The 23327-nt window shown below is 56.8% G+C and overlaps 9 protein-coding genes across 9 annotated transcripts; 4 read left to right on the forward strand and 5 right to left on the reverse strand.

Moving 5' to 3' along the window:
* Positions 1 to 1302: 1302 nt before the first annotated feature.
* Positions 1303 to 3753, reverse strand: L226DRAFT_18570 (uncharacterized protein). The gene is made up of 8 exons (XM_067672738.1): positions 3313 to 3753; positions 3210 to 3250; positions 3063 to 3156; positions 2582 to 2863; positions 2076 to 2270; positions 1715 to 2019; positions 1411 to 1671; positions 1303 to 1363 (listed from the first exon to the last, which is right to left on the reverse strand). Exons 1-7 carry the CDS (start codon positions 3649 to 3651, stop codon positions 1491 to 1493), a joined length of 1437 nt encoding a protein of 478 aa, XP_067542755.1. The 5' UTR covers positions 3652 to 3753; the 3' UTR covers positions 1303 to 1363; positions 1411 to 1490.
* Positions 3754 to 4252: 499 nt separating this feature from the next.
* Positions 4253 to 7556, reverse strand: L226DRAFT_451836 (mitochondrial inner membrane protein; the record flags this gene model as incomplete). The annotated part of the gene is made up of 17 exons (XM_067675035.1): positions 4253 to 4390; positions 4525 to 4631; positions 4702 to 4785; positions 4850 to 4884; positions 4977 to 5228; positions 5288 to 5313; positions 5387 to 5521; positions 5581 to 5738; positions 5893 to 5940; positions 5997 to 6283; positions 6340 to 6358; positions 6410 to 6530; positions 6594 to 6715; positions 6774 to 6826; positions 6904 to 6993; positions 7098 to 7301; positions 7375 to 7556. The coding sequence occupies 17 exons, from the start codon at positions 7554 to 7556 to the stop codon at positions 4253 to 4255; spliced, it is 2061 nt and encodes a 686-aa protein (XP_067542756.1).
* Positions 7557 to 7871: 315 nt separating this feature from the next.
* Positions 7872 to 9657, reverse strand: L226DRAFT_564791 (uncharacterized protein; the record flags this gene model as incomplete). The annotated part of the gene is made up of 9 exons (XM_067683694.1): positions 7872 to 8003; positions 8063 to 8437; positions 8491 to 8727; positions 8777 to 8887; positions 8938 to 9002; positions 9052 to 9129; positions 9188 to 9283; positions 9343 to 9428; positions 9491 to 9657. The coding sequence occupies 9 exons, from the start codon at positions 9655 to 9657 to the stop codon at positions 7872 to 7874; spliced, it is 1347 nt and encodes a 448-aa protein (XP_067542757.1).
* Positions 9658 to 10095: 438 nt separating this feature from the next.
* On the forward strand, positions 10096 to 10873 carry L226DRAFT_556117 (uncharacterized protein). The gene is made up of 3 exons (XM_067683104.1): positions 10096 to 10374; positions 10428 to 10559; positions 10616 to 10873. The coding sequence occupies exons 1-3, from the start codon at positions 10279 to 10281 to the stop codon at positions 10772 to 10774; spliced, it is 387 nt and encodes a 128-aa protein (XP_067542758.1). The 5' UTR covers positions 10096 to 10278; the 3' UTR covers positions 10775 to 10873.
* A 109-nt stretch (positions 10874 to 10982) lies between these two features.
* On the forward strand, positions 10983 to 13184 carry L226DRAFT_528379 (TatD DNase family Scn1). Its single transcript, XM_067679344.1, has 3 exons — positions 10983 to 11699; positions 11852 to 12396; positions 12577 to 13184. Exons 1-3 carry the CDS (start codon positions 11438 to 11440, stop codon positions 12943 to 12945), a joined length of 1176 nt encoding a protein of 391 aa, XP_067542759.1. The 5' UTR covers positions 10983 to 11437; the 3' UTR covers positions 12946 to 13184.
* A 423-nt stretch (positions 13185 to 13607) lies between these two features.
* On the reverse strand, positions 13608 to 14487 carry L226DRAFT_564795 (V-snare-domain-containing protein; the record flags this gene model as incomplete). The annotated part of the gene is made up of 5 exons (XM_067683695.1): positions 13608 to 13701; positions 13818 to 13904; positions 13966 to 14027; positions 14107 to 14241; positions 14305 to 14487. 5 exons carry the CDS (start codon positions 14485 to 14487, stop codon positions 13608 to 13610), a joined length of 561 nt encoding a protein of 186 aa, XP_067542760.1.
* Positions 14488 to 14687: 200 nt separating this feature from the next.
* Positions 14688 to 15610, forward strand: L226DRAFT_528381 (uncharacterized protein). Its single transcript, XM_067679345.1, has 3 exons — positions 14688 to 15112; positions 15171 to 15263; positions 15322 to 15610. The coding sequence occupies exons 1-3, from the start codon at positions 15110 to 15112 to the stop codon at positions 15439 to 15441; spliced, it is 216 nt and encodes a 71-aa protein (XP_067542761.1). The 5' UTR covers positions 14688 to 15109; the 3' UTR covers positions 15442 to 15610.
* Positions 15611 to 15915: 305 nt separating this feature from the next.
* Positions 15916 to 17680, forward strand: L226DRAFT_19057 (uncharacterized protein). Its single transcript, XM_067672761.1, has 6 exons — positions 15916 to 16012; positions 16091 to 16174; positions 16263 to 16633; positions 16729 to 16868; positions 16946 to 17089; positions 17148 to 17680. The coding sequence occupies exons 2-6, from the start codon at positions 16130 to 16132 to the stop codon at positions 17318 to 17320; spliced, it is 873 nt and encodes a 290-aa protein (XP_067542762.1). The 5' UTR covers positions 15916 to 16012; positions 16091 to 16129; the 3' UTR covers positions 17321 to 17680.
* Positions 17553 to 23223, reverse strand: L226DRAFT_549135 (uncharacterized protein). The gene is made up of 11 exons (XM_067682652.1): positions 23099 to 23223; positions 21352 to 23038; positions 21076 to 21297; positions 20780 to 21019; positions 20199 to 20728; positions 20100 to 20146; positions 19987 to 20050; positions 19853 to 19933; positions 18461 to 19798; positions 18321 to 18406; positions 17553 to 18268 (listed from the first exon to the last, which is right to left on the reverse strand). The coding sequence occupies exons 1-11, from the start codon at positions 23195 to 23197 to the stop codon at positions 17935 to 17937; spliced, it is 4728 nt and encodes a 1575-aa protein (XP_067542763.1). The 5' UTR covers positions 23198 to 23223; the 3' UTR covers positions 17553 to 17934.
* Positions 23224 to 23327: the final 104 nt, after the last annotated feature.

A 23327-nucleotide genomic window follows, 5' to 3' on the forward strand; every position in this document is an offset into this window, starting at 1 on the left:
GCTGTCGTACGGATGTCAAAGCTCATCGCTGTATGTCAGCCTACATACCAAATCACACTTACGCCGAAATCGTCACAGCTGGTGGCAGGCCTCGGATGCGGTATCATGCCCCCGCGCGTACCTCTGGCAACGAGGTTATGTATCCGGAAGATTCGATTGGCCGCTGAGGCACACCGAGCCGGGAACGGTTGCTTGAGGCTTCTAGGGGGTTATACGTAGGTTGCGGATACAATGCAAGGCGGCCGAGCGCACAACCTGGCGATTTTGACGACGGCTGGGGAACCACCTGAGTGTCCTCGGGACTCGACTTCGACAAGCCGCACTGAACTGCAGGGCAAGAACGTGTTCAAGCTTCGCATTATGGTTGACGTGCGGGCGACAGGCACTGGCAGAACGCAAGCAAAGGGTTGTCGGTTCGGGACGAAGTTCCGCAGGCAAGTGAAACAAACTCACCGGCACGCAAACGACCACGTTCTCCGCGAACATTCCGTCGGGGGACCGTGGCCCTCCGCGCTAGCTTCCGCGCACCAGCTATGTACGCACGGTATTTGTAGACCGATGACCGTGCGCACCCTCGACTCCCTGCAGAATATATGCTCCTTCCGCGTTGCAGTCTCGGCTCAGAATTCGCGCAGTGTATTTGCTTGCCGCGGCTGCAGTTCCCGCTGCATGTCCTCGATCGCCGAAACGATCGTGGCCACCCGATTCGCTCGCATCCAGCCAGAGCTAACTGACCATGAGTGACAGACAAGTCGGACCGGGGCGGCAGCCTGCAGGACGCATGCAATGAGTCCGGATCCCGAGTCAGGTTAACCAGCCAGGCACACCCGCCGGTCACCGACGCTAAGTTGCAACTTGTCGATGCCTTGTGCACAACCCCGTGCACGCCCCGGCAAAACGGCTGCCTCAAGACGCCTTGAGCGTGAACGTCAGAGAACCATAGCGTTGGTACATACCACAACTCTGGTGCGCCAAGCCCAGCAGCAAGAAGTCAGCAACCGAAGCGCAGATTGTTACCAGGGACACCGCGTTCGGTCAAGTCGGAATCGGACGTCTTCCAATGCCGTTAGACTGGCCATGAGGAGGGCATGGGGTCGCAAAAGTTGCGCACCGGACGGCCGTAGAAGGCAAGTTGCGGACCCCCCCGATGACGAGAAGCTGAGATGAGCGAAATGAGGGTGAGAAGAGTGTCGGGCCCAACGGCGATAAACACTTGTACTGCGCACACCAGAAGTTTGCTTCGCGAATGCCCGATTAATTTAGTATAGCTTCAGCAATGATAGAATATATATCTCTTGGAACGAAGCAAAATAGAAGATGGAATAGCTGAAGCTACAGTGCAGCAACGTATCGACACCTAACACTAATTGTCCGTCAGCGTTGTCCGAAGTGAGCGGGTATTGTATGTACGTATCGACGAGTCTACCCGAAGACAACACTACGATGACACCAAACTGTCCATCAGCAGTTCGACAAGAGTCCGACTTGTACTAATTGTCCCTTTTAATAGTATGAACCAGAGTTGGAGCCACTCGATGAGCTGCTGCTAGAGCTGCTCGACGAGCTGGAGGATGAGCTACCGCTCGACCCTGAGGAGGAGCTGGATGACGAGGAGCTAGACGACGAAGAGCCCTTGTCGCAAGAGGAGCCAGTGCAGCCAGAGTTGGACGACTGGCCGCAGCTGGAGCCGGTGCAGCCAGAGCTGGACGACGACTGGTCGCAGCTGGAGCCGGAGCAGCCGTTGTTGGAGCCGCTGCTCGACGAGCTGGAGCTGGAGGAGCTGGAGCTGGACGACGAGCTGGAAGAGCTGGAGCTCGACGACGAGCCGCTACCACAGTCACCGCTGTTGCAGCCAGAGCTGGACGAGGAGGACTTGCAGTCGCTACCGCTGCAGCTTGAAGACGAGCCGCAGTTGCTACCGTAGCAGCTGGACGACGAGGTGGTCGAGGTTGCAGCGGCAGTCGACGTGTAAGTGTACGACGCGGTGTTACCCGGGGTCAGGTAGTAGCTCGTCTTGCACTAGAGATCGTAGGAATGTCAGCTCAATCTCGAGACAAGACCAATCGAGTACTCACGCCCTGGAGGCACGACACGAGCATGGTGTCAGTGACGGTGGCAGTCGCGGTGGCAGTCTCAGTGGAGGTGGCAGTCAACGAGACGGTGTCGGTCTGAGTCGCGGTGGCCGTCGACGTCGACAGGTAAGTGAGAGTCTGCGTCTCCGTCCGGTCCTCAGTCATCGTCTGGACGATGGTCTGCTCAACGGTCTTGGTCTGAAGAGACAGTTAGTACGGGGTTCGAAAGGATGTGAGTACAAGTACACTCACGTTGTCGATGACCTGGGTGCTGACAGACGTCTGGACGTAGGTGGTGGGCTTGACGACGGTGCTGAGCTCAGTGACGGTCATCGTCATCTCGTCCGTGACGGTCTGCGTGGCAGTCTGCGTCTGAACCTGAGTCTGCGTCGCAGTGGAGACGAAGGTCATCTTGTCGGTGATGGTAGAGGTCTGCGTCATCTCGACAGTCTTGGTCTATAGCGAAACATTAGTCTTGCAAGTGAGACAACCGAGCAAAAGAGACTTACGTTGTCAATGACCTGGGTGCTGACATAGGTCTTGACATACGTGGTGGGGACGACCATGGTGCTGATCTGCGTCTTGGTGACCGTCATGAGGTCGGTCTCGGTGACGCTCTGGGTCTTGGTAGCAGTGACGCTCTCAGTGTCAGTCTTCGTCTTGGTGTAGATGTTGACCTGGGTGCTGGTCTCCGTGGCAGTGAGAGTGTGGTCAATGGTCTTGGTCTTGTCGATGATCTCAGTCGAGACCCAGACGCGCGTAGTGGGGACGAGCTTGGTGGACGTCTCGATGTCAGTCTCAGTCTGCGTCTTGGTCACGGACTCGACGTTGGTCTTGGTCTGAACATTGGTGACCGTCATCGTGTCGTGGACCGTAGTCGCGACAGTCTTGACCTGCGAAGTATCGCGTTAAAACGCGTCCGGTACGCGTCGAAGAACTGCAGATACTCACATCCGTCATCGTCTTGGTGACCGTCATGGTGTCCGTCATCGTGACCGTCTTGGTATCGGTCATGGTTTCGGTCATGGTGACGGTCTTGGTGGACCCACTATCGCACCCTCCTCCATAGCCGTATCCTCCCCCGCTGCAGGAGCATGAGGACCGAGCGCAGACAGGGAAGAGAGAGGCTGTACTCACTGGTTGATGATGATCGTCTCGTAGCAGCCCTGAGTTTGCCACTGATTGACGCGCACAGCAAGTGAGCAATCAAACGGGGGGCGGAGATTTTCGTGAGACTCACCCAGCTCATTGCCTGGCACGAGCCATCAGACGCCTTCGAATAGCCGTACCCACAGTTCATGCTCTTGTAACCCCCAGACATGAACGAGGAGTAGGGCATGTCCGAGTAGCCGCCATCGGTAGCAGGAGGCTGGGTGTAGGTGGAGGCGGGAGCGCTGGAGGAGCTTGCAACGGAGGTAGCATAGCTCGAGGCGGCACCGTAATTCGAGGCGGAAGCGTGGTTATCGCCGGCGGAAGCAGTCGCGTAAATCTGGCTAGAGGGAACCATTGTGACGGGGCCGGCGACGATCTGGGCGGCAGCGGCACCCGCGAGGGTAAGAGCAGCAAGTACGGAGTTCATGTCGGGCGATTAAGACAGCTGATAGTCGTGACGGGGTCGGGAATGATACGTGTGTTGCAAAAGAGTGGTAGCGGTCTACGCTGTCGGGACTGTCTAGCAGTAGGCTGAAAAAGTGCGGGAAGCCTGCGTGTAGAACGCAAACGCTCTGTGGGCGGAGAATGCGTGAGTGCCATGGGTGGGTGTATGCAGGCGCGGGAGGGGCTCACCGCTAAAGAAGAAAAGGAGGGAGGAGGAGAAAGGCCGGAAACGAAGGCGGAGGAAGGGGGATGAGAGAGAGGGACGCAGGCGGGCCCTATATGAGGGCGGCGACAGGCGAGCTCATCTGTTGTGTCACGACCGAACAGATGATCAGTGATCGTGTCTCCCTAGAGACATTCTGCCACCGCCGTGCCCCGGCCCCATTGGCTCGCTTCCTGCGCGCGTGCCATTGGCCCGGAGTACAGCGCACTCGTGCACTCGCAGGCAACTCGCCATCTGCGCCGTTGATGCGGCCCAAGCAGCCAACGACGGCAGCGCATTGCAATCCAAGATATGCCATTGTAAATGCGGTAAATAATCCATCCCCGCCCGCCCCTTCCCCCGGGTCCGGTCCCCGGCCTCTCTACCCAGAGCGACGCCCGAAATCCCCGTGCGCATCCAGCAGAATCCGCAACGCGTTCCGCGCCCGTACCTGTGCCATGTCTTCTGGTTGCGAGGTGAGCCTCGTCTCCACCTCTTTCCCTGAGCTGGCGTATGGGAACTTCCCACACATGGCTAATCAGTACCCTCACCGCCTTATCAATCCAGCGGACCCGACTTACTGGCAAGTACTGCGACCAATCCCCGGTCCCCCTCCATCAGTCCCCTCTCATGTTCTCATTAGCCCGCACTCACCTTGTGTAGATACTCGTACGCAACTAGCGTAAACCCGAACTGCGGACTGCTGCGAACAATACGCGCCGGCCCGCCCTTGAAGAACGCCTTGAAGCCTTCCTCGCGATCTGAGAGCCGCATCCCAGCCCCCGCACGTCAATCACTGCTCGGTCTGACACGGCGAAAACAAACACTCACATATCTTCACAAACGCATCAAGCATGCCCTTGTAGTGCGTCTGACCACTGCGGGCCTCCACCTGCAGCCGTGTCTTCACAACATCTGAATTTGTCGGTTCCCCATCAACCTCTCAGCTTGGCGCGCTAAATGAAAGGTCCAGACTTACCGGCGGGCGTCGTGAAGTACGCGGCTGGCATACCGCTGCGTCGGTGTCCAAACAAGTCGTCAGCATCCATCAATCCACCCATCCACCCATCACTGGTGGCGATGGGATACGATCTGAAACGACGTACGCAACAGCAGCGGACGTCAACGTCTCAAAGAACGACAGCTGCTTGCCATTGTATCCTTCGTTGAACACATCCTTCTTCAGGTGTGCGTACGCCGGGAAGTAGATCGCCGAGAAGGGAATGTCGCGCAGTAAGCACGCGCTCGCCCCCTTGTACAGTCCCAAAAGTCCGAGTTGGCGAATGATGTGAACAGCGCCTTTGGGCACAGCTCCCTCGAGCTTGGCTGCCTCGCCCTGGATTTGGAGTCGGATTTTCCTGAACAACCGATATCAGCTCGGTCCGCCCGAATGATACCTCGCATGATGAGCACGTACACAATTTCGAGCGGGTTCGTAAAGATCTGCGAGATGCGTCAATGAAGCGGTACTCGAGACGCAGCTTCCTCGAGGAAGGCTCAGGTTGCGAAGACTCACTACTTGACAACCACCTGCTGATCCTCCGGCAACGAGCTCCCATCCCACGGAGATTCTCCCAGTCTCCGGGTCCATCGCCCGTGAGCGGATGAAATCATTGACGGTGAGCTTGATGGCCTTCTCAGGCGCTACGCCCTGTTGAGACGGAAATAGCGTGAACACACGCTCGCGGAGATGAAGTAAACCGACCGCACTATGAGCTGAGGGCCAAGGCCACGATAGAAGCCAAGGAAACCTTCGTTCCTGAACACTTTCCGCACGCAGTCCAGGCTGTTCTTGTACAACAGTTGTCCGACAACCGTGCTGCGCTGGTTTTGCATCCTACAAGCTCGTGTCAGACATGTGGTGACTGCTGTCGATGAATGACACGAAACGCACCGTGTCTGGGAACAACGTGAGGTTGCCTGTCAGCGGCGTCCGATAGATGTCCCGCAGGAAGCAAACCTTACCTTGACTGTTGGTCAAGTCAGCCAATGGTTAGCGGCGGGCATAATGCAAATACGCACCGAGATCAATGGGGTACACGATCGTTGCTCCAAAGCCGCCCGCAATACCTGTGTACACCATGCATGTGAGCGATCAATCATTGCAGCTATACGGGATTTCCAACCTCCGAGACCGAAGTTATATGCGGAGTGAGCGAACTCCATCAGGAACGATGGCGCAGCCTTGCTTTCCATCGTCTCCGAAGGCGCCTTCCACCGAGGATCCAAGAGTTGAGCGAAATCGAGCAGGGAAAGACGCTGCTGGCCGTTGCCGCGGCCCGCAAAGTGGAAGATGATGGAGGCCTCCATGGGGGTAAACAGCGCGTAGCGAGTCCTGGAGACGCAATGGTCAAGGAAGTCGGACTGGCCGATGCGGCCGTCCTTGGATTTTGCGGTAGCCTCACGGATGATCCTGGATGACGGGGACAGGTGAGTACAACTCGCCGTGTCAAGTCCCCGAAGACATACCGCTCTACCATATCCATCTCTGTACGTACGATCAGTGCTGTTCGATACATCGAACGGTCCAGCTACTCACCTCTAATCACATTGTAGAAGGCGTTGACCTCCGAGTAGGATATACGGCCTCCGGGGCTCAGAGTAGTCAGGGTCGGGAGCCTCTCTATGACAGCATCGGACAGCTTATGACCAGCAATGTCCTAGAGCGCGAGACATTGTCACATATAGCGCATATAGTGATGTCATGAAGAGTGGAAACGCACTAGGATAATCTTCTTGAACTGCTCGGGACGGATGTACCCATCCTGGTCCTTGTCTAGGTACTTGAATGCCTGGCGGAGCCGCTCGCCCTGCAGCCCCTTCATCAACTGCGTGAACTCGCCGTCTGGATACACAACATCCGTGAGTGGGTGCGAGCATCGCCTGCAACTACGACCACGTACACCCAAGAACGTGCGCGCCGTTCTTCTTGCCAAGGTACAACTTGACCCAGTCGCTGCACAACATCCCACGCGCACTCAGCATCTCACCCTAGTCTCAACCCGACAACGCCGGAACAGAACGGATGCTTACCAGTCGAAGTCGAACGGGATGGCATCGGGGCCAATGTTCGCGTTGAACACGTTCTTGAACTCATCGTACGAGATGGTGCCAGACTCGTCTCTGCAACAACAAACATACCAACGACACCCCCGTCCGAGGAGGGTGCGAATCGCTGGCTCGCATGACAATGCTCGCGCGCAAAAATATAGATGGATTCGGCGTACACGTCAAAGTATTGGAACGCTATCCAGTAGTCCGCATCCGGCCGCTTAAGGATCGTCTCAAACACCACAAAGTCATCCCAGGAGACCAATCCGCGCTTGTTCGCGTCCGCGACGCGGAAGAGCGTCGCGAACTGCGCGCGACCGATCTTGGTGAGGTCGCCCTTGGGCGCAATAGCGTTCACGAACTGGTCGCTGTTGAGGAACCTAGGACATAGGGGAGGACACGCGCCGGAGTCAATACACAGATCTGAATAGACTTGTGGGAGGATGCACGCACTTCTGGCCCTCGACGACGGTCTGGGCATTCGTATCGAAGGTCCTCCTCCATCGCTTGAGTTCGTTCTCAGGAACGGAGATCGCACTCTTGACGGTGCTAATAGTTGAAGCCGCGCGAGACGTAGGGGCTTCGGAATCGCAGTGGACAGTTCCGAATATACGGGGCAAGCTGAGCGGAAACATGACAGCAAGGTCTCAGATGGTGCCGGGCCAGAGAAGACAAGAATTAGGAAGTGTAGCTGGGTATAGCCCTCTAGAGGAAGGAGAAGCGACGAGAGCTCTATAAGGAGAGACAGTAGAGTACTCTATGAGCGACAGCAAAGGCCGACGCCGGGGCGGGGTAGATGATGAGTTGGCGGTCGTCGCCCCCCAACAGCGCGTCTCTCGCTTTTCTGAGGCAAACTGCCGCTGACGTAAGCAGTTTCACATCAAGCGCGCGCCGAACCTAATCCCCGCACAACGTCTGCATCGTCACTCGTCCGGAGTCACTCCTCATTCTCACTCCGCATACGCGACAGCGTATGGCAGCCGGAAGCTGACACAGTACATCTCCTTCTGAGGCGCGACAGACCGAACCCAATGGTAGACAGTGTCCGGCCCCAGCGGATGCCCAATCTTCTCTTCCACCCGCTGCACCATACACATCCGATCAGCGACGAGAGCAAGCATGTGTTTAGTTCACAACCTACCTGGCGTATATCCACCTGTGCCTTCTCCGGTTCCAGCTCCCGGGTGAAGCAGTGGGTGTGAATCATGGGCATCGTCGCCTCCGTGTAAAGCCCGCTTAAATCCCGCTCGCCCGCGTTCGCAGGAGATAGGACCCCGCGGAACGCGTCAAGAAACAAGACGGCGGTATCCGGCAGGTTCATGACAAAGTGACTGATACAATTCCTCCGCGGGCCAATGAGAGGCGCCGGTCGTTCGCCTGCGCGGATCTCTTTTAATTCCGTCTTCCGAGGCTTGCGCTGGGGGACCGGCGGGAGTGGATCATCCCACGCTCGGTTGAATGCTCGTCGGATGAACTCTCGGCCATCTTCGCAGAACGGCCGCACAAGTGTCCCCACCTACAACAAGGATGAACCTAACACCAAGTCTCGTAAGTAGCTTGTTGACGCACCTTGTTGTCCGCTATGTTGGTCGTGAGATACTTATGACTAGACGGGTTGAGGTCGTTTGCGAGCACTCCGCAGCCCTTCTTGCCCGCAGGAATCGCGAAAGGCCCGACGCCAGCGAAAACGTCCGCTATAACGTCTTCCGACTTGAACTGGTCAATGAGCCGTTCATGTTCGTGGTGGAGCCGCGAATTCCAATAAACTTCGCGGAAGTCGAAGGTGAACTTGCAATCGTTCTCGGACTGCGTTGGTCAGTGCCGGTATGATAGCAGGCATCACAAGAGGGCGCACCTGCGTGACAACGAAGTCCGGCTCTCCTGCCAGAAGCTCCATTTTGAAAACGCGGAACTGATCGACTATGTTGTCGAGCTTGTTTACTACAGTCCTGACGGCCGGGTTTTTCTGGGGTGTGGGTTAGTCAGTGTACTGCCTGCGGCATAACACCCGCGTACGTCCAACACAACTTGACCGATTATATGTTTGTAGGGTAGATATTCCGGCCTAAGGTTCATATGCGCTGGCTGAGACTGAGCAACCATCCAGAAGGGGCAACAAACGAGACATACCTATATGACCAACGACAGCAAAGCCAGATGGTGCTCCCTCCTCCAACGCTTTTGGTAGAATGGCATGGACGACATCGTCTGGAATTGTAGTCAGACAAGGCGGCAGCGAACCTGCTGTCCGGAGGTACAAACTCACCAGTGCTCCAATAGTCGTAGTCGAAAACAAGCTCGTGGGGGACTAGGTCAGCAGACTGGGATCGCAGGAACTGTACGGCATCCTCGGTCAAGTCGGCTAGCTTGCGCACTGTTCAATCGGACAAATCACTCTGATGGAATAGGGACGGGAAGCACCTTGATCGGAATACCTCAATAGCACGAGCCTCTCCTGGTTCGGTCCCTGCGCGACGCTCTTGACCTTCGGCACATCAATGAGGGACCTTTCCAGGATGATCGTTACATACCCGCGCCGTAAGAGTTGCGCAGAACCATACAGACGCACCTTTTCAGCGCGGGAGCCTTGAGCAATACGCCGGCCTTCTCGGGTGCGACTTTCGCAGCCAATACGGTGACAACCTTGCGAAAAGCATCCTTGTCAATGGCGCCGTTCTTGACCCCAAATCCAGAGCCTTTCGGGAGGACGAGCTGCTTGCTGATCCCCTCGGACATGCTGCTCAGGGCGGATGTAGCAGTCGTAATTAATCGTCGGCTTTGTATGTAAGCGGTCCGGAGGAGCATGTACCGACCAGATTTCGCGGTGAGTATGAGAGTGGATGCCGCTGGAAACAAAGGATGCTGTAGCTAAGAAGATGTCCGTGTAGGTTGTTGATGGTGAATGGTCAAGATGCTCAGGCGCCGAAGATGCGCAAATGTGTCGATCGCTGCCTAATCCGGAGCAACCGAGCAACTCTTCGGCGTCTCGGCAATGTCCGGGCATGGTTGCTCCCGTACCAGGTTTCTGTACTGCTTGCAAGTCCCTGGAGCAGCTCTGTCAGTGGAAGCTGGCGTGCATGACAGAGATATCACCTGACTAGCGCTGTGGTATGCCCACTGTCTGGCAGTTGAGCTGCGTCTTGCGCTGTACCTGACCCACTGGCATGATGTCATGCCTGCTGTTCTTACAACGCCGACGTCATTGTATCTCATCCAGCGTTGAAAGCAGCAGTACTATCTGCGTCATGTCTCCAACGAGCGATATTAATAGCCAACGCATACTTAAGAACGACGCTCTACGGCGAGCTCGTCTGCACCATAACACAACAACCACTTTACCCCACACACCCTATCATTATGTCCGGAGTTCAACCACCCGCGGAAAACAGTGAATACCCTGAACAGAAGCATGCTGGCGCGGTGGGATTTGGTCCCGAGTACGGGAAGGGTGCGGTACGTGGATACCTACGTAGCAGTTGTTCCCTGTCCTGACGGGCACGGAACAGTCCACAGGCGACAAGTTCGCTGGTATGAAGGAAGAGGTGAAGGGCAAGATCCTCCATAAGCCCGATCTCGTAGAGCATGGCCGTGAGCTACGCTCTGGCGTAGTCAAGAAGAAGCAGATGGAGGATGATGATGTGAGCCACTTCCCACCTTCCCCAGCTCACCGTTGCTCATTCTGCATTCATCACAGAGCAATCCCTTCCAAAGTGCTCAGGACTCGCAAGACGAGGACCAGAAGACGGATGCACACCAGGAGGTCCGGGCAGCTACTACTGCGCCGGCGGGAACACAGGAGGGACAACGTCAGGCCCAGGGCCAAAACACTGACAACGTCGCGGTCATTGAGTGAAGGACGCCATGGACAGCGAAGCCATGATGAACGACGAAGGCTCTCATCGTGTACATGTACACATAGTTACTGTAATTCTAGCACCATAGTCATTGCGAGACGTGCCGCCATGACTAACTGAGGAGGTACAGAACAAGATTTATTAAAGACGCCCAATGCTAGTTGGATCGTTGCCGATGCGCATCCGATTCAGATGCACGCATGTTCATCCGCTGCCACCATCAACCAACAGGCCACCTGGAGCATCCCTAGTCATATCTATCCACAAGGCTCATCCTGGGTGATACACACGCATACAGAAGGCCGTCTGGTCCATCCGTTATTATCCTTGCGATCTTTACATACGGACAGCGCCTGCGATCTGACCACTACTCAATTCTCTGTCCGCAATTCGTATTGCCGCTCTGTGATATCGATCGCTGCAGTACTGCCCCCGCAAACTGTTCCCCGCCGGCGACACGCTTACATATCTGTCAATCTCACGAACTCCTTCCGTCGAGGTTCCAGCTCGACGTACACCGGCAATCCGAAGATTCGCGTACCTGGTCCTCTATACCTTCCTATACCAAGTTGGCGAACGCGCAGCCCTGGGTTCCATCCCACCCATAATACCGTCAGCATCCGTCTTCTCAGGATTTCGTACTGCGACCGTCCCTGTTCGCGATGCCCGAGCCTGCCAAGCCTTCTCCCTTCCCATCGGCGGATCCGGACGACATGCAGACCGCGCTCGACAGCGTGCCCCGCTCCGTCCTGGAGCACGTTGTTGATGTGCATTGTCATCCCACGGACTCGGACATGGGAATGACTCTCAAGGTCGCCCAGGAGATGGCCATCCGCATATGCGCAATGGCGACGCGGCGCAGTGACCAGAGGCTCGTTGCCGACCTCACGCGTGCATATCCTGAGAAGGTCATCCCATGCTTTGGTTGGTGTCTATACTTCTCTTCCCGTCTTCCATGTTATGATCAAGTCCATGACTTCGAGGCCGCCGCCGGGCGTGATAATATCCTGCATGCTGTGTTGCTTCTCGTCTGTGGTCTGCTCGTTGCTCGACGTGTGCGTTAACGCGCTCTGCAGGCTACCATCCCTGGTTCGCCCACTGGATCGCGGTAGAGCCAGTAACGTCAAAGGAAACGCACTACCGTGCATTATTCCTTCCTCCATCACCTCCTCCGAAGGCCGAGGATGTCTCCGCGTTCGACAGGTTGCTACCATATCTTCCGGATCCAATACCTCTTGCGGAAGTCCTCGCAGATCTGGACGAGGGCCTGACGTCCTTCCCAAATGCAATGCTCGGCGAGGTAGGGCTCGACCGGGCATGCCGCATTCCATACTCGCGTCCCGCGGACCCGCCATACTCCGAATACGCGGACGAAGACAATGGTCGGCGCGAGCTGTCTCCGTTCACGATCCCCCTGGCACATCAGCTCAAGGTCCTGGAAGCTCAGCTGTACCTGGCCGTGGAGCTTCGCCGAAACGTGAGTCTCCATAGCGTCAAGTGCCAACAAGCAACAAGCGAACTGCTCGATCGGATGGAAGCCAAGTACCTCGATGAGTGGCTCAAAATCAGCGTGGACCTCCACAGCTGTGGGCTCAGCGCGCAAGGGTGGAAAGCGATATCGGTGGGTGACCCTAGCGATGCTCTTCACGTCCTGCCCTGACTGACGAACCGGACGAACACGCTCATCTCTTCCGCCGACGCCACTCTGCCTGCGTTCCTGGATGCAATGCCGCCTCTCGGTCACGGTCTGCGACCCTACGTGCATACCCACATCTCCCCGCCGCCGCCTCGACCCTTGCAGAAACGCCACCCAAACGTGTTCCTCTCCCTCTCGACTGCGATCAACGCACGGTCGCCGGCACACAGAGACCTCATCGCCGCCTGCACGCCGGACCGAATTCTCGTCGAGTCCGACTTCCACGACATCAGGCACTCGGCACCATACACTTGGCACATGCTCCGTACCGTCGCCGCGGTGAAGGGATGGCCGGTCGAGGATCATTGGGACGACACGGCGCCGGCGGATGCGGCACAGTGGGGTGCAGTGAGGCGGCTCGAGGAGAACTGGAAGAAGTTCGAGCGAGGCGGGCACAGGCCGTATTCGAAGCGGAGGCAGAGACGTGATAGGGCCATCGAGGAGTGGGAGGCGGCCAATGAAGACAGCGACTGATGCGCGCGCAAGCAGCCAATGGGTGTGTTTGGTTGGTTGGATGTGGATGTGAGTGACGACATCGAGGTGCACTGCACACCCGAGCAAGAATAGCAGCCAATATTAGCCCTACCCGCGATGTGGTCCAGTGTGGGCTTTGGCGTACATCATTTGATGATCCCCGGATGTGTACACGGACGAATGATACGAATAAGATATGTGCAATTAACAGAACAGAAAGGATGTCTGGTACAATACGCAATATGGGCGCATAACCGCAAGGTGCGGGCGCGCCGACACTGATGAGACGAGCTGCGGCTGCCTCCTCTCTGCGCGCGTGAGACCGATGGGAGGGTCAGAACATGTACATGAGCAGGAGCACTGTGCATATGCCAATCACACAGCCAACAATCACAGCGTCTCTGCGTCGGCGCGTCTTGATCATCGAGAGGAGGTTGTTAATCCCAGGTATCGAGCCTGCGTGGAGGCGGCGCGGAGACCACAATGATGAGATAGGGCGGACGGGCGCATTTGCGACATAGATAGCATGTGTTGCGAGAGCGTGGTGATTGTGGGCGTAGGGCGTAACGGGGTTGGGAGCAATGGAGATGGAAGGATGTCGGGGTGCACGGGGAGAGCGGGGAAGCGCGCAGTTAGTCACTATGGCGAGCGGGCGAGGATAACTAGGGCTTACTGAGGACACCCTGCATGCGCGCGTTGATGCCTGAGATGGTTGTCCGCTGGCGACCAAACTCTGCTCGTGTCTCGTACGCTTGCCTAAATGGGCACATAAGTGTGGCGTCAGCATGAGGACGTGCAGACATAGACGTCAGATATAAAGCGGAGATACTGGTGTGGCTGAGGGCTTGGGAATTGTTGAGAAGAAGACGTACGCAATCATGTCGTCTGTCATTCGATGCGAACTGTCGATGCGTCCACGTTCGGCGAGCAACGAGTCTGCTGCTGACGACTTGTATGCACTGTGGCGGATGTTAGTAACGGACTAGCATGCGCAAGCGATCGGAACATGGCCAAACGTACTCGATATCATTCCGGACACCACTCAGGAGGTTAGCCTGATCAAGAGCTGTCTTGACGTTGCCCTGGGACCGCGTAAGTTACGTTGTGGACTACGGTCACGTCGACGCACGGACGTGGATGGGCGACGCAGCACGGACATACCTTGGTTCGCCTTAGCTCTCGGGCATAGTCGAGATAGACCTCCTTGTGCCTCTGAATTGCACGCAGCATTGACTGGGAGGGCGGGTTCTCGGTGTCGCTGGAGAGGGCGGACAATTGGTCGTTGATTTCTTGCAGCTGGCGCATTACTCCTGCTAAGCTCTACATTGAAGCACATGCACTAGGACCTGGGCAGCGGACCTTCTCCAAGAGCTCGTCGACCTCTATCTCAAGATCCTTCCATCGCTCTGTCGAACCTTCGGCCTCGAGGTCGCCGTTATTGCGTGTTATTGAAGAGGCGAGGCGTGCGTATGCGGTCAGCTTGGTGTCGAAGAGAGCCTCAAGGGTACGGCACTGCCGGTGTAGAGATTCGTAAGTGGCCATGGTGGGTTGATGTGGGGTATCGGGGAATTCCTTGCTTCAGAAGAAAGTAGCTAGCGAGTAAGGTAGAGTAGAGTCCATGGAGGGCCTCGCATATGCTGAGCTGCTCATTGTGTCACTGTGGACGTCCGGCCGTTGCCGGGAGTCTTAGCGCCTGTGCGCAGTAACGCAGGAACGAGGCTTTACCGGCCTTGGCTGGCTTTACCTGACTTTATCTCGTCCTCGCTCGCTCTTCGGAGACCATGCAAGGCAAGTACAGCGTGGTGAGCATGCACGATGCCGGGCAGCGATTGGGAGGACCATGAGTCACGGATGTGTTCATGGAGGAGTCTGGATCGGCGCAGAGAAGGACAGCGGCGGGAGACGTCCTCCACACGCGGCAGCCCAGGGCAGCTCGACAAGGCAGCTGGGGACACAGGGCGGACACAAATGCACGTACATACGTCAGGAGCTGACAGCCACCGCCAGCAGACCGCGGTGCGGAACCCCGGGCCTCGCCTTGACGTCATCCCCTCGCCCCCTATATTAGCCACCATCCCTCCCTCGTCCCTCCCAATTCCACGACCTCGCGAACCCCACGTCTCACAACTCACAAGCTTCCTGCTCAACGCCAACTGCAATCACCATGGTACGTCGACCTCCACGCTCGTTCATGGCTGTGGACGGTGTACTCATAACACTCGTAGGGTTCTATAGTCTCTGCGATTGGTGGCGCCATCAACGCCATTGTCTCTGCTATTGCCAGCATCATCATGATCATCGTCAGCGTCATCGTAACGGTAAGCTCCCCGCTGCCCAGTGCGTTGTCCTTGACTCGCTCATACTCCTCTCCTCCAGATCATCGTCACCATTTTCGACGTCATCTTCGACATCATCTGTTGCAACTGCTTTGGCGGACGCAACCGTCGTACGGGAACGCACAGATACAGATTCGGCAGTAGGGGCGGTGGCTACTAAGCGTGCCCCCCTAGCCGCTTCAGAGGAGGCGGAGATATACCCACCACTGTTTTTCCATCGTGACGACGCTTGATGACGTTCTATGTATGCATATTCCACGATATTACTACCTTGGCATTTCTCCGCAATCCCGCATCTCTGATTGTATCCGGTCGGCCCACGGTGAGCAGCCCTCCTGAGTCCTCGAGTAAACAATGGCGCACACCTCTTGATGATCAGAGCCGAAGTCGCGAATAAGCGACACCGTTGACCCACGTAAACATCCGGGTCTCACAATCGCCCTCAAAGCATACCGTATCTCTGCTACCGAGTCTAGGCAGCCAGTCTCGTGATTCCATTCTTCCGGTAGCAATCAATGGCTACCTTCCTTTCATTCCAGAGGACACCGGTGGGGCCCATCCGTCGTCTCCTCGGCGTTGGTGCGGGAACATCTCATGGAAGACGGCGAGCCCATATCCGTACTGAATGCAACATGCCATGCAAGTGGTCATCACACAACCGAGTGCGGGCAGCGATCGCGCTTGCCACATCATCTCTACAATGTATACACCCCCAGCAGTGTCAGCAACATGTAGGTCGTCCCCCGAATCAATACTCAAAATGCACAGCTGAGTTCTGTCGTATGACGGACCTGTCATTCTTCCATTAGGCTCGAGAGAAGCCCGCTTGCTGACCGAAGTAGCGACGGATGCAAGGGAAGCAGCGGATCTCCGCTAGACGTGGCTGGTTATATGTCGGTGCCCCTCCTGCTCGGGCTCGCTTACTCCCCAGCTTGTCCCGCCCACCCGTATGCCATCGTCTCCTGATGTTTGATGACCCAGATCCGTTTTCGGACCTGTTCCCGCCGTTCTTTAATCCTCCAACTATCGTCGTCAGTATACCAGATGTTTTGTCCAGCCTCGCGGCTGGAATTATATCCTCATCCTCGAGCGCACAACCCCCGCACACCACTCAGGCGCCCCCGACGTCCTCAACGAGCACCCCTCACCAAGCTACCACCTCCCAATCCTCGCGGCCACCTGTCCGGACGTCCAGCACCACGCACAGCCCTATATCCTTTCCGTCGCCCACACCCTCGTCAACCGTTGACGCAACCACAGTGCTCTTCAATGTCACAAACATCCTCACCGAAACTTCCCTCCTCACAGCACCCGGGCCGCCTTCCGCGTCGGCGGCACCCGCCAGTTCCGATGTGCGCACCCTTCCCCGAGGCGTCATCGGCGGCATTGTAGTGACAATCGTCTCTGCGGTGGCCGTCGTCTGCCTCGCGCTCCTGCTCCTGCTCAGACGCAGGAGGGCGAAGCGGCGGGAAGAACGCCGGGCCATCCCGCACCCGTCGAGCCCGCTGCTCTTCCGGTGCGCAGGCTCGCAAAGCCCGGGCCCTCAGTCTCTGCGCGAGAAGACGCTAAATTCCCAGCCTCGTCCTCGTGAGTCATCCCTTCCTAGTTGGCAGGGCGCCGAGTCGCGCAACGGGCATTGATACTGACTAACTGCACAACGCAAGAAACCGGGCCCTCGCAGGCCGTTCCAGCGGACTCAGCTGGACCGGAGACTCCGAGGCCTCAAGACAGCGTCGTCGATATGTCGTACGCCTCAGACGACTACCTCCCGCTCATGACCGCCAGTCCATCTTCCTCTACGACGCCGCGTATGTTCTTTATTCTCTGCTGTTTTTGCAATGTGTGAGACTCACCAGTGCGGTCTAGGACGCGTGACGCGCCGCGAGAGGGACGGTGGGCTGGTGCCTCCGAGCCTATACCTAGACACGTCCTTCGAGCAGTATGCAAACCAAAGCGTCGAGTATCTCCCGCCGGCCTACGACGACTTGCCGCCTAGCCCTATGAGCCCGATTACTACCACGCCTATGACACATGGATGACTCGGAGACCGGTGAGGATCATTAGTACTATGTGCTGGGATATCATTCAACGGGACTTACTTGATCGTGGAGATGTGCAGGTTCAACTCACAAAGCTGTACGCACTTACGCTCGTTGTACTGTTGATGGTCTGTAGCGCGCGTGGGAGTGGGGGAACTTTCGAGGCTGAAGCTCAGCGTAGTCTGTTGAACTCTGACAATGGTAGACAAATTGCCGCCTGGTGGCACTAGTAGTACTCGCCCTTTGTCGTGTCGTCACCTTGTACTATTATGGACGCTCACCCAGCGCGAGCACTTGTCCTTCGGACTTGATCTACAATGGATCTGAGGTTTCCACCCCACCTCGTCGCTACATGTTCTGGGTCGCCGCAATCGTAGCGATCTGGTGATATTGACTGTGTGTATAGGGTTGACAGATCTACCATAGCGACGTGTATCCAAGAAGCGTCCATTAGCAAATGTGTTTGGTTTCGTTGTACGAGTGGAGGAAATATAGTACAAGAAAAATAAACGACGACGTGATTTCAGAAACAAACCCATCCCCAATATCGTACACGAAACACCCAAACGAGCATAGCACCAACATACGAGATAGGAAACTCAGAAAGAACATATCTAATCGTCCTCCGAGGAGGAACTGTCGAAGAGCATCACGTACTCTACATCTTGGGCAGCTTCGGCCTCCGGAGTCGCGACGACGTGTGACCGACTGTCTACGTAGATCTCGTCGTCCTCGTCAGATGAACTGGAAGACGGGACATCAAGCAGCGAGATCGAGGACCCGCCCTCGGACGGCGGCGCCGAAGGGATCGTGATGGACGATGAGGAGAACCGGTGTACAGTGGTCGCACGAGCCGAGACTGACTGAGGGACACTCTGCGGCATGATGACCGAGGATGCAGCCAGCGACTCGTCAGAAGAGGGTTCGTTCATCTCCGCGACCGTGATACTGTAAAATAAACAATGAGCTAAAGCACTGACAACGAGCGGAACCCACTCACTCGACCCACACGCTATGGCCGAAGAGGTTGCTCTTGCCATCACTCAAGCGCCAGGAGCTGACATACTTGCCAGGGACCTCAGGAGCCTACACGAATGCTTCTAAGCAACCGATAAACAAACATTCTAGATGAACACAAACCTTCATCTCTCCAGAAACCAACTCCACCTCTTCACCAGCTTTGACGAGTCCAACGTGGACCTTGGACAGCGTTTCGGTGTGAGGAGCCATGCGGTCACCGGCAACGAACACAAGCTCGGTGCTCTCGGGCCAATCGACGGAACCATCGTTGCGCATCCTCCATGACTTGACAAACTCGGCACCAGGCGGGAAGATCTGTCCCACGGGGATGTTGTTGTCTGACACAAACTCTGCAGTCAGAGGAGGAGATGGCCGAACGACAGTGCGCCAGAGAGGTACGGGTGGAGAAGCCGAGGGCGATGAGAACACAGAAGGGAGTGAGGGCTGAGGAAGAACAGCTGCTACAGGTCGCACACTACTCAGGAGATCGTTCAAACTCCTGATAGGAAGGGCAGCAGGGTTCTCAACCTCCGACACTAAGGGCCGACAAAGAAGAGGTTCGCCGGTCAAGGGAGACTCCTGGACCAAGCCCACCGAGCCCTCGCCATTACCGCGGACAACATCCTTCAATTCTTCAGTGGATTTGGGTTCATCCATGAATATCGCACCCGGCATCTTGACACCATTGCCAGGTGTCGATGCGGGTCCCGTGCCGGGAGTCGGAGGCTGAAGAAGATGCTTGAAGGTGTTGTACAGCTCCGGCCATAACTGACCCAGCTCGTTGACGGGCCCAAGCTTGGGAATCGAATGCGAAGAGGACGACGATTCTGGAACTTCGGAAGGTGTGCTGATGCCTCCTGTTGTGCTTTCAGGCTGCGGAACCAGCGCACTTGGCACCTCGTCCACATCGATATCCACAAGCTGCGCAGACTTAGTCCGCACCACAGCCTCCTCAATGGAAGGGGGAGTCGGGATGGGGGAAGGTGTACGCGCAATCACCGAGGGCGCAGCCGTATTGTGCTCCGGTTCAGCAACCGGGGTTGGCGAAGAAAGCACCTGCGAATCCCAGAGGAACGGGTTAAACGATTTGGCGTAGCAGACGGCCGTCTCAGGAGATGGAGTTCGGACGGGGACCAGACTCGAGACCTGCAGCTCAGGTGTGAACTCCGGAAGCGGGAGGGCGGGAGGCTGAGCAGGAGCGTTGATGAGCGGCTCAAGTTCACGGGTTGCGATGGATGGAGGGGTCATCGCATGGGGTCCGGCATACTCCGACGCGTAGTCGAAAGTGTAGGGACTGACCGGTCGTGAATGCATCATATCTTCAGCTCGAAGGATTGTGGGCACAGTTACCCCCGGCGTCCTTATCTTGAGCAAGGGATGACTGACAGGATGGACAGGAATGGGAAGTGCCTCGCAGTTCTCGCACAGATCAAAGTCACCACAGGACTCGTGCATGCACTGAGGACGCCGCTGTCAATGAGCCTGCACCTCGTCATCGCAATAATCGCTCACCTTATAACGCACCCCTCGGATCCTCGATCCGCAGATATTGCAAGACGCGAAGTGTACGGGATCGCTGGAGCTGTCTCGAACCTACAAGCGTCTTTTCTCAGAGTACACTCCACGACAAAAAAAGAGTGACATACCACCAGTGTGGCAGGCTCGCCAACCTTGACAAATCCATGGTCCGGATGTTGATCAGGAGTGATCCTGGACATTATGAGTACAACATAATCGACGAGCGAATATTGAGACGTACTTGTAGCAAAGCTGGCAGACGTCGTAGTCCGGGCAGTTCAGACATTTCTGGACCGACGATCAGACATGCATGGAGGGTAGATAAATGCTTAATGCTCACGAAACGGTCTCCACGAATCCTTGAGTCGCACATGTTGCACATAGCATTGTGTACCACGGGCTCCACGTCCCTCGATTGGGGCCTCGGCGTCTCGACCCGCGGCGACCTTGTCTGCGTTGGCCGAGGAGGCTCACGCTCTCCATCCCCGCTGAATACAGTGTGAACGATGACCTCACCAGGCTTCTCGATGGCGAAAAACTGATGATGGATGAAATGCTGGTTGCGCAGGCTAGACGTCGAGATGCATTCCTCGCAAAGGTCGTAGTCCGGGCAGTCGAGACACTTATGACGCACGCCGACGATCTGGCGGTTGCAGATATCACAGATGATGTTTCGGTGGACAGGTCGAGCATGCTCAATTGAGCTCTGCTGAACAGGCACGGTCTCCGAGCCGAAGCGACGGTAGTTCTCGCGAACCTTGTCGAACTCTGCACGATCTGCTGGGATTGCCATCGGGAAGAAGATATGTGAGCTGTTGTGGGTGGCGCGGCGTGCGGCGTCCGTCATGCACGACGAACAGAAGTCGTAGTCTGACATATCCTCAGCACAAAGTCGATGCATAGAAGTAGCGTCAGGCTCACCGTCACAGTCCAAGCACTTGTACCTCACGCCTGCAAGCGGATACTGGTTGCAACCGTCGCAATGGACACGGGGATGTTGTGTGAGAGTCGGGGGGACGACGGCAGGCTCTAGCGCCTCCTTGCGGGCCTTCTTGTAGGCCTCCTTCATGCCAGGCGAAGGGATGGGGAAGAAAACGTGCGATGCATCGTGTTTCTGGCGTGTTTCTGGACTAGACACGCACAAATCGCACAGATCGAAGTCTACGAATGAGGCAGGTGAGCGTCTTGCAGCGAAGGTAAAAACAGATGTCACTCACCTTTGCACTGCAAACATTTGTGTCGCACGCCTGTGATGTGCTTCTCCTTACAACCATCGCAAGTGATGTTAGTGTGTACACGTTGGCAGCGCGAACGCTGATCCTTGACGAGACAGAAGTGCAAGAAGTCCTCGGTCTTGTGGATTGGGAAGAACGCGTGGCTCGTTGTGTGAGCTTCCCACGCCTTCGGCGAGGCCATGCAGGCACTGCACCAGTCAAAGTCTGAACGCATATCAGTGAGACATCCACCACAACAGCCATACTAAAGATACACACCGGGACACTGGAGACATTTGTACCTTGTACCCTCGATGTTGCTCTTTCCGCAATAGTCGCACCGCACATCTTTGTGCACAGTTGTTTCGCTCTCGCGCCGCTCCATGGGAGGTTTGGTCATCTCGTGCGTAGAAACCTCCTGAGTTGGGTTGAAAGCAACAGCGGGTATCCAACTCTGGGAGGGCGGAGGCGTGCCATAGAGGCATGGTGGGGGTGGTATGACGCAAGGCGGGGGCGGCGGAGGTATGATGAACGGTGGAGGCGGAGGGGCGACGAATGACATCGGCGGAGGCGGAGGCGGCGGCGGCGGCGGCAGCAACGACGACAAACCAAATCCGGGCGGGGGCGGTGGAGGTGGGGGTGCCCATAGGCCGCGCCGGTGACCAACCTCCGGGAGGGTTGGAAGATGACTAGGGGATGAAGGAAGGTGTGGAAGTTGGGGCTCCACGCGTTCAGATTCATCCCAGTCGGCTCCAAACGCCTTGGCCATCTTGTCTTCATACTCGCGTTTGAACTTCTCCATAAGCGACTTGATCTCCGCCTTGCTCTTTTCGATAGAGCAACAGTGGCCGACCCGGGGCAGAGTAGGGTACACGTCGTCCATGTTGTCGTTGAAGTATCGGCCCTTCGACCTGGTCCTCTCTTGAGGGAGGGCCCGAGGCTGCGCCGCTTGTTCGGACTGCGCACCGGACTGCGTAGCTGCCGTAGGACCCGGCACAGGCGTCGGAGTCAACGTGCTGAGCGCAGGCGGGGAATGCATAACCACGTCGGCATCAACGTGCACAGCCTTCGGACTGATATGAACGCGGCTCGAGCTGGATGGAGAGAAGAGGATCGGAGGAGGTGCAACGAAGGTAGGCGGCGGAAGTGTTGTACAACCGCGAGGAGAGGATGCGACCGAAGGCTGTTTGAGGTCAAGGAGTGCCTCTGAAATCGGTATCACGTTGTCCCAAATCCCATCCCAATGCGCAGCATTCTCATTGTGGCGCACAGATGCATCCTGGCTAGAGGAAAGGTCGTGAATGGGACCCATGGGGGCGGCGTGTTGAGATACGGAGCTCGACGACAGCGGGTTCGCAAGGAGATCAAACAAGGAGGGACGGATAGTACGAGTGCTGGTCCTGCTCGAGATGGACTCATCTCTAGCAGGCGGCCTGGGCGGCAGAGGTCTCCAGCCTGCAGGTTCCGACGAGAGCGACGTTGGACGAGATGAGGACTCAGCCATTGACGTCGGCCTGGAAGACGCTGGGGGTGTTGGGGGCATAGTGTGAAAAGAGGAGCGGTTACTGGTCCTCTCCCTGAGACGTTCGAGCAAGACGCGACGATCACCCCGTAGGTGGCGGTACGGCTCCGCAGCGGGGCCAATAACGGTGGTTGAGGAGGCGCTCGTGGACGGGGATGTCGTAGAGGCATCTGACGCCGCATCCGACGCTGGAGCAACGACGGCACTCGATACTGTGGAGCTTACGGACGAGCTGGCGGACTTGTGCGGGGTCTCGTCGACGACCGTGAAGCGTAGGAGGGCACCAGGCCAGGAGCGCCCCAGATAAGGGGCAACATGGTGGTCGTAGTCGGAGGCAGAGTGCACCTCCTTGCCAATCAAGATTCGGGCAGAAGAGGCGGTACTGGGAGAGAAGAGAAGCTTGGATAAATAGAACGAGTGGGATATGGGGAAAACCCGATACAACTGGAGGACTGCGGTAAGTGCATGACCGCGGGGTCGTCAGGGGCAGAAGCACGGGCGCACCTGATTATACAACTGCTCATAGGAAGGAAATGCGTCGTCTGCGAAGGAGAGCTTGCGAGTCTCGCTGCGATAGGTGGCCTTGACTGTGAAGACCGCCATGGCTGAGGTGGAGGAGGATTGGAGAGGGGGCGCGCCCGGGCCTACGCATACACACGCTATATAGCGTAACAGACGCCCGTCGTATTCGGGTCGTGACGCGTCCAGTCACATGCTTTCATTGCCCCGACTG

The sequence above is a fragment of the Lentinus tigrinus genome (assembly GCF_003813185.1).
Source record: "Lentinus tigrinus ALCF2SS1-7 unplaced genomic scaffold L226scaffold_1, whole genome shotgun sequence".
Taxonomy (NCBI): domain Eukaryota; kingdom Fungi; phylum Basidiomycota; class Agaricomycetes; order Polyporales; family Polyporaceae; genus Lentinus; species Lentinus tigrinus.